At 50.2% G+C, this 15,609-nt stretch overlaps 1 protein-coding gene across 1 annotated transcript; it reads right to left on the bottom strand.

The window, feature by feature from the left end:
• Window positions 1-4,562: 4,562 nt before the first annotated feature.
• Timm50 (translocase of inner mitochondrial membrane 50) lies at window positions 4,563-11,540 on the bottom strand. The gene is made up of 11 exons (XM_028786204.1): window positions 11,421-11,540; window positions 10,380-10,530; window positions 9,817-9,848; window positions 9,620-9,641; window positions 7,270-7,328; window positions 7,066-7,185; window positions 6,695-6,799; window positions 6,517-6,615; window positions 5,750-5,906; window positions 5,375-5,481; window positions 4,563-4,771 (listed from the first exon to the last, which is right to left on the bottom strand). The coding sequence occupies exons 1-11, from the start codon at window positions 11,526-11,528 to the stop codon at window positions 4,670-4,672; spliced, it is 1,062 nt and encodes a 353-aa protein (XP_028642037.1). The 5' UTR covers window positions 11,529-11,540; the 3' UTR covers window positions 4,563-4,669.
• Between the last annotated feature and the right edge of the window lie 4,069 nt (window positions 11,541-15,609).

Genomic DNA, 15,609 nt, shown 5'->3' with positions numbered 1-15,609 from the left:
ACAGCTAACACGGTTGCGAGGTTATAAAGAATTCTAAGGTTCTGTGCGTACTGGAAGGGGAGGACGGAAATACAGGTGACTTTACTGTGGCCGTGTGCATTCCTCTCTATCGTGTATGTGAGGTCCTGTCCACTGTGGAGGACCCTGTGAACCCGTGAGTGCTGTGAACGCGTCTCCGGCGGGCTGTGTGCGAGGTTACAAGGAAGCGTGTTTGGGAGACCCACAGATGAGGCCGTGAGTGAGTAAGAATCCTGGGTTCTTTGTGTGGAGCCCTGTGTGTGTGTGGAAGGCCTCTTGTATGTATGCATGCGTGTTTCCTCTTCTTAAAACAAAGCCTCCCTCTGCGAAGCCAGCATAGCCACCAGACGCCAGGCTCGGAGCCTCGGCTCAGAGGGGCCTCCCAGCTGTATGTAAATGTCGCCATCTGCCGGGCGGCCGTGCCCCTCCCCCTCGGGCCGCAGCTGGGCCTCCCGTTTGGGCTCAGGAAGGTGTGAGGGGCAAATGGGCAGGAAATTAGTCTTCAGGAACCAGGGGCCCACTCTCCACCCCAGATGAATGTAGCCGCCCACCCCACTCCCAAGGGGGCGGGATGTCAAAGGATCCGGGCAAGTAAAACAACTTAGGTGCAGGTGTCCAGGCTCTGGTCATAGTGTGTTGGTGTCAGACACTGTGCAAGGCTGCTTAAACAGAGGAAACCCACTCCCCACCCCCAGTAAATAATAAGTTAATACTCAGAGCTAATAATTCTAGGGAAAATACAAGTTGCACCTATATCCACATTTGTCTTGTAGAGGGAGGCAGCTGTCGTCCCACTCAGTAAATGTTTAGTAGAAAAAGAACCATGGGTGATGAACACGGCAGACCTGTAATCCCAGCACTGCAGAAGCAGGACAATCAGGGGAAAGAGGTCAGCCTGGACTACATAAACCCATTCTCAAAGACAATACACAAACAAACCACAAAGCCTACCGCTCCTGGCTTTGCCTCAACCACGAGGCAAGGTGGCATTTCCAGAACTCTGAATCACAAAGCAGACTTTAAGGGATTTCTGAAAGTCTTCTTAGCTGTTTAGGGCTTTTTGTTATACACAGAAACAGTGGCCATGCTACCATCTGGATCCCGGGGAAGAACACAAAACACAGAGGCCCTAGGGCGACCATGGCTGTTCTACCAGCCAGTCCAAGTAGCTTTTCCTCTCATTTCATTCTAGGCTCTGCTGCCACACACACACCTTCCTGAGAGGCCCTGCAGTTGGTGAGGTGGCTTAGCCTAGGTGCTCACTGCCAAGCCTGTGACCTGTTTTATCCCTTGGACCCACAGGATGAGAAACTGCCCCCAAACGCTGTTCTCTGCCCACGCTACCCCATACATATAAAAATGTAAAATAAATGAAACACCTTCAAGGCCCCAAACCATGGCTTCTCTCCTCAGTTCTCTCTACTGTGCTCAAGACTGAACATTCCTCCTGCCTGTTAGGTTAACACTCTATGGCTGAGCTACAGTCCCAGGCCTCTCCTATTTTGAGACAGTGTGGCCAGCCTGAAACTTTCCATCCTCCTGCCTGTTTCCTGAATAGCTAGAATTATAGGTCTGTGTCCCCCTTTTCTTTGCCCCTCCTTTTCTATCTTTATCCCCCACAACAGCCTGCCTTGCACCTTCCCTGAGGGACAGTGGGTGCTGCTTCCTAGCAGCCTTGCTCGATACTGTCTTGGGGGAGTGGGGTGAATCAGTTGGTGTCAGCAGGTACTTAAGCAACACACTGCAGTAAGACTAAAACTCACTCCCAGAGATAGACACTAATACTTTGTCTCAAGCGTTTCAGTGGTGGGGCCTGGGAATTCCGATCCCACCACTGGGCGTGAGGGGACATGATCATACATAAACGACTCCTCACAAAGCCCTAGAGCACGGGCATTTGGGGTTAAATGCCCAAGCCTCATTATGTGAGCACTGCCTCTGGGCTTCTGTGCCTATGCTCAATTCTCTCCTCCAGCGAGTGACAGGAGACAGGGCTGAGGGAGCAGACTCAAAAGTCACATGGCAAATCCATTCTAGAAGAGTGTGGGGGGCACACGGCTGGAACCCCAGTACTCAAGAGGCTGAGGCAGGAGGATCACTCAAGTTCAAAGCCAATTTGAGCTACACAGTAAGACCGCCTCTAACATGATACCCCCTCAGAGGGACAAAGTATGTTTCCCCCACTCCAAAAATCAAGTTCCCTCCATCCACAACTCACTCCACCCAGGACCCCATTTCCTACACCAAGCGTTGGTCCACTGTTGCTCTTTCAGACACAGCCTCCAGATGCAAAACACACACATACCCCAACACAGAGACTCTCAGCTAGTGGTGGCACACACCTTTAATCCCAGCTCTGGTGGGAGAGGCAGTTCTCTGTGAGTTGGAGCCCAACCTGGTCTACACAAAGAATTCCAGGCATGGGAGAAAAAGGAGGAGTTCTCAAAACATGTTGGGAGTACCCCTCTGTACTGTCCAGGACTCTAGGCTGGGAGTCTTGGTGTTAATTTTAATTCCTTGGATAGTCTTGCTACATAACCAGTTTTCCTTCAAACTTGTCAGTTCTCCTGTGTCTTAAATACTAAAATTACAGCCCTGTGGCACACCAACCCTTCCCTCCATGACACCCCTAAAGGCATTTTAAAGTCTAGAATGCAGTCTTCATCTGATACATAGCTTGAGATTTCGTGAAAGCATTAATTCTTTTGTTGTCGCTTTACACTAGACTAACAGGAGGTGCTGGCTGGAGTAGAGAGGCTTGGGTAACAGACAAAGCAGACCTTTACCCTGCTTCAGACAGGAAGAAACGAAAACCTTTAGTACCTTGCCTAAGGTTTGTGTGGCTACTACACAAGGACCTATACATTCGGTAAGAACTATTTTGAGTGGGCTGGAGACGGCTCAGCAGTTAAGAGCACTGGCTGCACTTGCAGAGGTTCAGTTCCAAGCACCCACACAGCAGCTCCCTTACAACCTTGAGGGATTCAGTACCTTCTCACGGCCTCTATTGAGTTCTGTAGGCACACAGTGCACTGACAAAACACCTATAAACATACTGTGAAGAATAGACTATCACTGGGGCTGGAGAGATGGCTCAGGTTAAGAGCACTGACTGCTGTTCCAGAGGACCTGGGTTCAATTCCCAGCAACCACATGGTGGCTCACGACTGTCTGTAACCCCAGGTCTAGGGGATCCAACACCCTCACAGACAGGCAAAACACCAATAAATATAAGTAAACATAAATAAAAAACCCTATTACTTTATAGATGTAGAAAGTGACCTCAGAGAGGCTAACAGCCAGTAAGAAACGAGACCTTGAGTTTGAACCCACAACTGGGACTCACATGCTTAAATGCCACAAAGTTACACTTTTCAAAGCAGAAGCTAGCAGGCAATGCATGACTGTTAAATAGGAGGCTGGGGCTATGGCTCAGTAGGTAGAGGGCTGCTTCTCAGCATAAAGGCGACTGAGTCCCAGCACTACACCAACTGGGTATGGTGGTACATGCCGGTCATCTTGACAATTAGGAGGTGGTTAAGATCAGGAGTTCAAGGCCATCCTTTGCTACATGGTTACACCAAACCAGCATGGGGTATATACCAACAAACCAATCCAAACCAGAAGAAGCTCTAGAGGGTAAAGACCTCAGTAATGACTGGAGTTCTGTCTCCAAGACCCACATGTAAAAGAACAGACTCCCAAGTTGTCTTCTGACACACACACACACACACACACACACACACACCCCTCTTACAGGGTGACACTGTCTACTTGGCATGTTCCGGGCTGTCTGTTCCATCCTTAGTTCCACAAAGATAATGAAAAATAAAACTAGAGGAATCTTCTTGTTTTTAGATCTTGATTTCTAGCAGAGAACAGCGGCACATCCGTCCAGCCCCAGTTACTTAGGATGAATACTTAAGACTAGGACTTCCAGGCTAGCCCAAGCTGTGTAAGAACCAGTCTCCAAAAGAAGAAAAAAATACTGGGGCATAGTGGTAAATGCCTTTAATCCCAGCACTTGGAAGGCAGAGGCAGGCAGATCTCTTGAGATCAAGGCTGGCCAGCTCTATGCAGTGAGACAATGTCTCCAAAAAGAAAAAACAATCCAGATTTCTAGCTTCCACAAGGTGTGGATGACTGACAGCTCCAGAACCACAGTCCCAAGGAGCCACACAGCAGCTGGGCTGACAGTCCTTGAGGGGGCTCTCCAGAGGCCATACTTCTCTTTATTTCGACAGCACACAGGAGGAGAGAGAAGGAGGGAGAGAAGAAGGGGAGGGAGGGGGAGGGGAAAGGGGGGAGGGAGGGAGGGAGGGAGGGAGGGAGGGAGGGAGAGAGAGTGAGGCTCATAGAATGTATGGGAAGACATGTGCAGCAGAAACCCAGGTTCTCCATTTTTCCATTTCAGGCTGGCAGGAGCCCCACTCCAGCAAGGCACTCACAGGACCCGGCCTAGTGGTAGTGCCCAGTCACTGTGAATGATGACCGAGTCCAAGACCTCACCCCAGTGCCCCATCTGGATTCTCTGGACACAGACATTGTGGCATCTGGGACTTGCTTTATTGGACACACAGCTGTCCAAACCTTGCTCTGTGAGGGCTGGGGCCCGAGGCCCAGGCACCAAGTCTCTGAGTTGGCCTAGTCATCATGGCTGCTTGGAGCGAGGCCACAGGCGGCTGGCGAGTGAGCCAAAGAAGAGCCCCTGCTTGTTGGACTTGGAGAGCTCGGCCAGGCGCTGCTGCTCCTCCTGGGGTTGAGGGACAGAAAAGACAAGGGTCAACTCAGGAGCCTGCCTGTCATTACACTCAGGCCCAGTATAGAACCCAAGTCTACATGTTAGAACCAGACCCTGGAAAAAGCAACTGGAGCCCCAGGGGTGCAGGACTAGCGTGCCTGAGACACTCTTCTATCCCTAGCACGCTCAAAAACAATTAAAAAGTCAAATGCTGCCATAAGTACTGTCAGGGGAGGGAAGCTACACCTGTAAAAGTAGCATTCAGAAGACTGAGGCAGGCAGATTCAGTTTCTGGCCAGTCTGACCTATATGAGATATTGTCTCAAAAAGAAAACCAACAAAACACTCCTTCCCCGACCCTGAGACCAAGTGTCCACAGATCCCGAGTCTACCACGAAAGGTCCTAGGACCGCCCAAGGCCATGGGGGACTTATCTTGAGTGCTGACTATTTTCTGCCTCCTGTTTCTAGGCCAGGGTGCAAACTCAGCAGAGCAGCCCCGCAAGGCTGTGTGAGAGCTCTCCGTGAGGTCTAGGCCAAGGAGACAGTGCTCAAGTCCAGGGCACCCACTTCTTCTGAGAGCCTCAAAAGTGCCCAGTAGGAACTAGAGCCTAACCTGCTCAAGCCGGCTCTGCCGCTGTTTGAATGCCTCCAGTGGGTCATCCTCCAGCGCATAGTGCTCCAGCACGGTCCGCACATCCTCCACTTGGTTCAGGGCAATGGCTGCAGGCACAACAGGTAAGGAGGAACCAGTCAGTCAGATCTCTGCACGACCCAGGGTCAGTATACCCTGGAATGCTGTCAGTGGTGAGAGGGTTCCTCCAAATATGCCCAAATAGCCCCTAAGAGAAATGCCTGGATATTCCAGAAAATTCCAGAAGGTTCCAGGATACTCATAGGTCTTTCCCACCCTGACTGCTCAGTTTTACACTAATGACAAGCCAAAATCAAGTGTCTGCATTGTCTTCAGGGTCAAGGGCTCTGGTCTCACTCTTAAGGAAGGCAGACAGGTCCAGCAAGACCCGATCATCTGAGTTGCCATCCCAGGGCCGCAGGGCGACACCGTTGAAGGGCTGTAGGCGGAAAGCTTCCTTCTTGCAGTCCACAACCACTACTCGGGCTGGGTCCCGATTCAGACATGAGATGTCCTGGAAGTGAGTGTGACAGATCAGGGCATCAGCTCTCCACCCTGCTGACTGCAGAGGGGACAGACACAGCATCATACACTTGAGGATATGGCTTGCAAAATTTCCCGAATACAGGTTATGGAGGGTAACCTCAGGCTTCTGGGAAACTGGGGAGCTGGTCATATGGACACCTAAGCTAGGAGTCTCCGGAGAGAACACGGGCTCTGTCTGGTGGGTTCAATTCACACCCCAAATCCGCAACGGGCTACAACTAGACTCACTACAAACCAGGAATTTACAGACAGGCCCTTGTCAAAGCCTGAGTTTATATCATACAATGGCACAAACTCCTGAGCCACCAAGCCATAAGGGAAGGCCTAACAAACACATGTCTAATAGGAGCCTGGGCAACATGTCTAGATGCTTGGCTAGCCAAAGAAACAGGTTCTATGACAGTCCCAAGCACAGCCTCATGGAAGCCATTTACAGCTCCAGAAGCAAAACCTGGGCCCCGACCCCTCACACAACCTGGAGGCAAGCACGGACATCTGAGGGAGCAAGGCTCTTCCTCTCAGCAGTAGAAGCACCCCCAAATCTCTCCCCGAGGCCCACCGTGATCCCCACACGGCACCTTCACATGATGTCCCTCCATGTATCTGGTGGCATCCCGGAACAGACGGTAAGAAATGAAGCCATGCGGATCCACACTGTCAATGAGTGGAAACGCTGTCTGCAAAGATGGAGAGAAGGTGAGTTGCTCCTGCCCCCGCGCTTCACCCACGTGCATCACTTCCGCCTCAGTGCCTCACCATGCCAGTCTCTGACGTGAAGATGACAATCTCATACAGAGGAGCGAGCTGCTGGAACAAGGTCTCGATGCCCGGACGCTTCTTAAACCTCCAGCCAGTGGCCAGCTGCGGAGGCAGTAAGGACAGAGGAGCGTTTAGACCAGAAAGCCCAAAGGGTCAAGACCCTGCCTGAGGGTCCAGAGGCAGGCATCTGTCTGCTCCTGGGGGTTGAGGTGCATATGGCTTGGCCTCACTAATGTCCATCTACTCTGAGTCAACCTAAACTAGGTACCGAAGGACACAGGGAGAGTGCACGGCAGTGGGCGGGCCCCACACCACTCCTGACCCAGCCCCCAGGAGGATCCCAACACACTGCCTTCTGCAGGACACACCGACCACTCTGGATGCAGAAGGACCCCGGTGAGCTCCAGGACCAGTGTGTAAGGTGGCTGGTAGTAAGGCTCCCGCAGAGGGTCTGGGAGAAGGCAGGGGCTGGTGGGCTCGATGATCATCTGCAGGAGATGGACCGCTCGTTCAGATACAGGGCTGGGCACGGGAGACAGGCTGCACCCAGCCCCCACCCCCACCCCACTCACCTGTCGGTAATCTTTGAAGTACTTGTATGTCCGGCGCAACTGCTGAACCAGAATTGGATCTAAAACACCAGGCACAAAGGGGTTCCAAAGTAAGCCGCTGTCCACCTCCCGGACACACCAGCTCAGTTATATTATTTCTTTACTTGCAGAACAAACAGATCTCTCAAGGAAAAGTGAGAAAAAGTCCCCAAGAGTCGGAAAGTTTTTACGGGAAGAACACTTTATTGTTTTGGGTTTTTTTTGTTGTTGTTGTTTACAATTTCTCTGTCTACCCCTGGCTGTCCCAGAACTCACTCTGTAGACCAAGCTGGCCTTGAATTCAAGGAGATCCTCCTGCCTCTACCTCCCAAGTGCTGGGATTAAAGGCGTGTGATACCACACCCAGCTAACATTTTTTAAAAAGTATTTTAAGTATATGAGTACTCTATTTGCATGTACACCAGTGTGCCAGAAAAGGCCATCAGATCCCATTTGTTGTGAGCCATAGTGAGGTTGCTGGGAATGAACTTTGGAAGAGGAGCCATCGCTGTTAGCTACTGAGTCATCCCTCACCACTACCTCACTACTACCACCTCTGACAGACATTTTTGTTGTTGTTGTTTTTGGAGGATATCCAAAAAAACCTTTTTTAAAAAAAAAAACAAAACAAAACAACAACAACAAAAAAAAGACATTCATTTGTGTGTACATGTGGTCTCAATACATAGATAGCCCTGGCTGGCCTGGAACTCACTGTGTAGACCAGGCTGGTCTTGAAAGGCCCTCCTGCTTTGTCTCTTAAGTGTTAGGATTAACTAAAAGCATGCCGACCTTCACGGAGGTGGTTTTAATGGTTGTAATACTGGCATCTGATGAGTAGACACCCAGGACACGGTTTAAAACATCCCACAACATACAGGACGGATGCCCTGCAACAAGGAGCTACCTGGTTGGAAGTGGAGACACAGCTGGGCTGCAGCAGCACAGGTCTGTCACCCAGTGTGCTGTCACCCCAGCTGTGCAGGGGGCAGCCAGGATTACATAAGGAGTTTAAAGTCAGAACAAGCAATTTTGTAAGATCTTGTCTCAAAGGGTGGGGATGGGGGTGAAGGTGGGGTGGGGATGGCTGTACCAGCAGGCAGGGGAGATGGCCCAGCAGTTGGGTCCCTGGCAGCCATGTCAAGATGGCAAACACCTGTTACTACTATAGCTCCCAGCGCACTCTTATCTAGCCTGAGGGCACACACACAGATCCATATGTCCGCACACACATACCTAATTTTAAAATTGAAACAATGCTAGGGACGCAGACAACCCTTGCCTAGCACCAATCACCCGACCCCAGTAGCCACTGTCCTAATAAAAACCTTCAGTGTTAGAGCCAAGGGCAAAAACTCTTGGCTCAATGAACACAGGAAATTCAATGGAAGTATTTCAGTGTGTCCTTTTAAATCTAGCTCTATCTATGAACCTGCCTCTTAGAAGTCACAGTGTTGACACCAGTTTAAACTAGTAGCCACACTTTAACCTCCCATGCCTACCTGCCCAATTTAGATAATTTGTTTAAACCAGAGGGGAGCAGGGCATGGTGGTGCAGGCCTTTAATCCCAGCAACCGAGAGAAGAGACAAGTGGGTCATGTGGGTTTGGGATTAGCCTGGTCTACACAGTGAGCTCTAGGATAGCCAGGGCTACACAGAGAGACCCTGTCTCAAAAACAAATAAGTAAGGAGGAAAAAAAAAAAACTCATGGAGGTGGGGGTTGTCCAGTTAAAAGAGCATACTCACCCATCTGCCTGGTGTAAACAAAGCAATCAGTGCTTGTACAAGCTGTCTGCACACCTCCCCCACACAGGCCTTTCTGACCCACCAACTTCACTTTCTCTAAGGAAGGGGCAGGTAAAAACCACAAGGACTCCACAGGAGTCCAGCAACTCCAAGGATCTAACGTATGGGACGTTCCTTGACACACTCTGGGGAGTCTGGGTGTGTGGAGATGCAGAGGCACAGACACAGGGAGACATTGTTTTGGAAATGAGGCAGAGAGCTGGAGTAAGGACTTAGGGATTTTAAAAAAAAAAGAGAGGGTGTTATAAAAGAGTGGGGTCAGGGGCTGCAGATGCCCAGAACTAAGGCACAGACATCCCTGTGTCTGGGATGGACTGCTGACACTCCCTGCCCCCATCTGTTCCCGGCCATCTGCTCCAGGGCAGAGGGGCAGGAAAGGGAGCTGCAGCTTTTGTCACGTCCCTCCCCTGAGCCATCTAACTGTTGCACCTCCGTGGCTGGAGGAGGGGTTGGTACACAGGACAGGGCGCACCGTAAACAAACAAAGTGGCAGAGGTGGGAACCCCAGCTGTGTCATCACTCACCACTGTCGAATTCATCAGGGATCTGGGAGAGAAAAAGGAAAGGTTTGAAATGGCAGAGGCAGGACCCCAGCATGTCCGCTTTGGGAGCTCCAGAGCTCCAGGTCCCAGAGAAGAAGGGAGAGGCTCACTCCAAACTACAGAAGTGCCTGACCCAACGGAAAGCAAGCTGCCACACCCTTATGGAACACACTCCTTACCTTGACACCGTTTTCATCCACAGGGTTGTTTCCTGCAGGGGAGGGAGACAGACAAAAGAAGGAAACTGGAGTCCAGTCTGCTGGGTCAGGAGGGGGAGGAAAAGGAGGGGCTTGGACTCCCCACTCAAAGGGAATATTGCTAGAGGCACAGCTCCCGGATAAAGGGGGGAAGAGGTTGGGGGCCAGAATCCCAAGTGGGCTGAGACTGAGCTGGACAAACGAGGGAAGGCTAGTCTTTTGCTGATGAGATGGAGACATAGCTTCAGGGACTATGACAGGTTATTCTCCGCCAATACCCACCCCAGTCCTTTGTCCTGGGTCCGAAACCAAACCCAATGGTCTAGTCTCATTCTTCCCACCGTTCCCTTAGTTCCTGAATTCAGGTACAGGGAACCACTACAGGATGGAACTTTTAAGTACAAGGGATAGAAGGTGAATTTCAAGGTAAGCACCCTAGTTGATGGCCTTATTAAGGGAGGAGCCATGAACTCAACATGAGGAAAGAAAGGGGAAGTTTTACAGTAGAAATCTGGGGGCCAACAAACAAGGGTTATGTCTCTTACCAAAAATATAGACGATGCTGACCGTTCCACCAGCCCCAAGCAAACCAGCAATCCAGAGTGCAATTTTTTTGGCATAGCTGGGACCCTCTGAGCCTGCCTGATGCTGTGGCCCTTGGGCCTTGGAGCCCCCACGGTTGGCGACCTCAGTAACCTGAGTGGAGGAGGAAAGAGGAGAGGTCATAGAGAGAAAATAATATAATATTCTGACACTAAATTTGGTCCAAGTAGACTCAAGATCAAGAGCAAGGAAGTGGACATCCAGAGCAGAAAACTGTGACCCTGTAGGGGTAAGTTCTGAAGTTAATCCTCTCAGAGGGTCAAAACTAAACTGCCTAGAGAATCACAGGGGTTCAAGAGCTGAAAGGTTGGATTGCTCAAGGTCTTGGAAGCAATAGAACTGCAGGGTCTGGAGCCAGGAAGCGTAGCCCAAGGAGAAGAGAATGGATGTGTATGTATGTATGTGTTAGCATGGGGATGTCAAAACTAAGGGGACAGAGGGTACCCAAGGGACAGGACACAGGTAAGGTATTCTGACACCCAGAGCCCAAGATGGAGGGGTTTGAAAGAGAAGGAAGCAGAGACCAGGAGAGGCAATCTCCTGTCTGGGACTTAGGGGACAGAAAGTCATGGACTTGGAGGTCAGAACGACTAGGTCGAATCGGACGGCAGGCTGGATCCTCCTAGTTCTCTCGCTCACCGACGCGATGGAAGTGTCAGTGGGACAGAGCCCGGGTCTCTGGCGTCCTGGGCCCCTCCCCCGTCAGGGATCACCTGAATGGTCACAGTTATCAGAACAGGTGACCGCTCCCGGGACCCATGTGGTTGAGACGTGGGCTTCATGGGATGCACTTGGGGCCTCCATAATCCAGCCCTGGGGAAGCAACTATGTTCCACACAGGAAGCACGGAGACCTCGGTAACGCGGGCTCCATACCATTCAGCACCTTGAGGTGCGGTATTCCAGACTCGCCGAACTGCGACCATACGCCCAAAAACTTTAGAAAGGACCCCATAACCGGGCCCGGATCCCGGCGTCGCTCACCTGCTCTGGAGTGCGGGGAGGTGGAGGCGCCAGCCGCGTGCACAGTCCCCGCGCGCCGACCCGGAGCCCGCTCCGCAAGCGCGAGAAGACAGCCGCCGAGGCCGCCATCTTGCGCTGACGCCACGCGGCCCCGCCCACTCGCTCCCTCTCTCCCGCCCAGGAGAGGACTGTGACCAATGGGATCGCTGAGGTAGTGCGTGTGGACGGGAGCCCGACTGGGACAAAAAGACGCGGGCGGAGGACCTTGGGTGCGCTTCTAGTCGGTTTTTTTTTCTGGCTGTCCCCGAGCGCGAAATTGGAATACTGTCATCTGGCACCACGCCCCCTGGAGCCCTAAGGACCGCCACCATCCATCCAGTCGCTCGGACTTTGGCATTCACCTCCCATCGTCAGAGATGGACAGAGGCCCAAAAGGCGAGCTGAACCAGCAGCCCTCAGTTTTTCTCACGCGTACCAGGAGGCTGAACCAGTCTTCTTTCGCGTTCCCAAATCTCTTTCTACCGCTTCTGCCGTGAGTTTCTAGAAAGTACTGGAGTATCTTTCCTTTGCCCGACTACTCATCTGGATTCAACCAAAGGAACATTCCGTGCTGACTGGTTGAGGCTTGAGAGTGATTAAGAAAGCATTTGGGGTGCGGGAAGCCATCATGAGTCTTCCCCAAGTTGTTTTCTATTTACTTATTTATTTATGTATTTACTGATTTATTTATTCACTCATTCATTCATTTTATTAAATGTATGAGTGCACCGTCTGCGTGTACAACTGTATGCCAAAAGAGGGCATCATATCTCGTTATAGATTGAATTCAGGACCTCCGGAAGAGCAGCCAGTACTCTTAACAGCTGAGCCATCTCACCAGCCCCCCACAAGTTGTTTTTAATGGGAAAAAAAAAGTCAAATTTTTTTTACATTTAAACTTTAAAAATCCAAGATACTAAGATAGTAAAAATACAAAGTCGGGCAAAGGAAAGACACAAAAAATTCAGAGATGTTATTTCTGGAGTGGAATCAAATAGATTGGGGGTGCTGCTTGAATGTGTGCACTCTCGTGCCGTGCCACAGGGTGTGGTCAGAAGACAACTGTCAAGGGTCAGTTCTGTTCTTCCACCCTATGGGTCCAGGGAATCAAAGTTGAGTCATCTGAACTAGACTGTTTCCCTCGTGCTTAACTTGGGTGAAAATGTCCCACATGCCTAATAGTGATCAGAACACTGCCTTGACACGGTCTTCTTGGCCTTATATTACTGTAACTGCGTGGAGGGAACATAGGTCTTCAAGAAATATATCTTAATTTTTAAAAATGAGTTTTATTTTGCACACAGGGTCTATGTAGCCTTGGCTGGCCTATAGATCAGAACTCATAGCGATCCACCTGCCTCTAACTCCCCTACATGCTGGGATTAAAGGTGTGTACCACCTGCCTGGATGGGGTGGTCAGAGGAGTCAGTATCTCCTTCCATTATAGGAGTCCAGGGGAATTGAATTCAAGGCATAAGGTCTGGCAGCAGTGCCTTTACCCATTGGCCAATCTCACCAGCTATTGTTTTTGGAGATGGGGTCTCATGCAGCTCAGGCTGATCTATGAGGCTGAAGTCCTTGAACTCCTAACCCTCCTGCTTTCATCTCCAAAGTGCTGGCATTAGAGGCATATGCTACCTTACCCTGATCAATGGCATGTCTTTAATACATGAAGTATTTTATAATACGTTTTGGGCCTATCAGATATGGAAAGGAAGAAGGTCCAAAGCCTAAAATTGTTAGGAAGCTCATTCCTGACCCTAAGTTATCAATCAGACTTACAGAAGCAGTCTTGTGGTTACTGCTCTGAGCACTCAAGACTGTAGGCCTGGAGACAGAGCTCAGTGGTAGAGTGCTGACTTCAAATCCGCTAAGGAGACTGGGAACATGGCAGCAGCACGGGAGAAATGTAAGAGTCCCTGGGAATACTGACTCGATTTTTCACTTACCCACAAGATGTAATTGTCAGTCATATGGCAAGCCGTTTTAAGGAAATCACCAAACAATGGGGAATTTAAATTTCATAGTCAGTATAAGTTAGCATTGTTTCAGCTCTTCCATAAAACCTCTGGTTGTTCTTCAGTTGTTTCTGGCACTTGAGAGCTCTATTCTGGATACAAATCCCTTCTATCCACCTTCATCTTCCAGTCTACCCAGTTTGACTGAGGTACTACTTTCTGGGGATTAGTCTCAAGTCTCCAGGCCAAGCACTGAATCTTTTTGTAAGTCTTTATTTACTAAGGAGAGGATAAAGCATGTGGAGGTCAGAGGTCAGTTCTCTCTTAATGTGGGTTCTCAGGACTGAACTCAGACCACTAGGTGTTACTAACTGAGCCATCTGGCTACATCTGGTTATATGGTCTGTTCTGGTTACGGCAATGCTCACGAACCACAGATTCCAACAGCCAGATTCTTCGTTTTCTAGATCTAGATTTTGACTTATTCTCTCATATTTCATCATATGCTGGGTAAGTTCTGAACAGTCCAAACTCCATTCTTAATTACATCACTTTGTACATACTGGGAGGTTAAAGCCATGATGCAGACCTACTTTATAAAGCACTCTTCATTAAGTGTGTCCCAGCTGAACTGCCGAGTAGCCTCTGTCCATGCCCTAACCCCTAAACAGGGCCTTACTGTGTAGCTCTGGCTGTCCTGGAATTCACTCTGTAGACAAAGATCCACCAGCCTCTGCCTTCCAAAAGCTGGGATCAAAGGCGTGTGTGCCCTTCCCCCAGCCTTGAATAGGCCTGAGAGACCTTGTTTACCACAACAGACCAAAAGATAGGATCTAGGTGGAGTTACCCACCTTGGCTGCCCAGAATTTGAAAGAAGACTGCCCCTGGGCTTGCCTTGAGATATCTCTGGCCATCCCACCCATCTCTCCCCCCCTCAACCCCCAACTAGGAAGAGTTGGGCGGGGGGGGGGGTGGGGGGTGGGGGGTGGGGGGTGTCTTTCCCTTTAAATTGAGAAGCTGAACACTAAAGCATTGAGCCTTGATCAGAGAACTTTGTCTTGGCTTCATCTTTTTGCTCTCCGTTCTCCTTTTGTTCCCAGCCCCCTTTCAGATGAGCCTGGTTGATCCATGGCTGCAGGCGGCTACAGGCGAGTACCACCCTGCCCTGCTCTTGGACTTTAAGACTCAGGCCTATTAATGTAGCAGTTCTCAACCAGAACCCAATACAGTTCCTTACGTTGTGATGACCCCAACCATAAAAGTATTTTCGTTGCTGCTTCATAACTATAATTTTGCTAGTTATAAAACATAATGTGAATGTCTGATATGCAGGATATCTGATATGTGACCTCTGTGGAAGGGTCATTTGACTCTCCCATGAGGAAGGTTTAATACTGTGGTGGTTTGAATATGCTTGGCCCAGGGAGTGGCCCTACTAGGAGGTGTGGCCTAGTTGGAGTAGGTGTGTCACTGTGGGCATGGACTTAAAACCCTCATCCTAGCTGCCTGCAAGTCAGTCTTCCACTAGCAGCCTCAGATGAAGATGTAGAACTCTCAGCTCCTCCTGTACCATGCCTGCCTGGATGCTGCCATGTCCCCATCTTGATAACTGTGGAGAGCTGCGCAGTGCCGCGCCTCTAAGATGGCGCAGGTTTCCATCTTCCGCCATCCCGATGGGAAGAGCTCTTAGGAGTAAACAAGCCCTTATTTGGCTGTGGCTGGTGATCTGGCTTGCTTCCGTGTATGTGGACCTATCTGCTGTCGCCATGTGGCTCGCTGGGGTAGGTTAGTCCTAGACTACTTAAGCCTGGGAGGCGCTCCCCCCCACCCACCCCCGGGTCAGAAGCTTGTTCAAGGTTCCTGAATAAACTGTGTGAAGAGCTGCTCGGGTGTTGCATTATCCTTGCTGGTCGAGGGGGCGCGACAGATAATAATGGACTGAACCTTTGAACCTGTAAGCCAGCCCCAATTAAATGTCTTTTATAAGACTTGCATTGGTCATGGTGTCTGTTCACAGCAGAAAAACCCTAAGACAACTAACCTCAGGTTAAAAACCACTGCAGTAAAGGGACATGTTGTCCTTAATGAGACTGTTGCTCAGATAAGCCATGAACGTGTGATCTTCCTCCCCAAGTCTGCTAAGTAGCTTGGATGACAGGCTTGAATCACAAAGCCCAGCTCTTTCCCATCTTTAACATCCTCTGAAGAGCTCT

This window comes from Grammomys surdaster, unplaced genomic scaffold (genome assembly GCF_004785775.1).
Source record: "Grammomys surdaster isolate TR1022 unplaced genomic scaffold, NIH_TR_1.0 125430, whole genome shotgun sequence".
Lineage (NCBI taxonomy): Eukaryota > Metazoa > Chordata > Mammalia > Rodentia > Muridae > Grammomys > Grammomys surdaster.
Note: the sequence above shows the minus strand (reverse complement) of the source record. Positions and strands in the feature narration are given on the sequence as shown.

Coding starts and splice junctions, on each gene's coding strand:
- Timm50 (XM_028786204.1), bottom strand. CDS start 11,528: ATGGCGGCCTCGGCGGCTGTCTTCTCGCGCTTGCGGAGCGGGCTCCGG. Junction 9,849..10,379: donor CAGCATCGTCTATATTTTTG/GTAAGAGACATA, acceptor CCTCCCCTGCAG/GAAACAACCCTGTGGATGAA. Junction 6,800..7,065: donor TTCTGCATCCAGAGTGGTCG/GTGTGTCCTGCA, acceptor CTGCCTCCGCAG/CTGGCCACTGGCTGGAGGTT.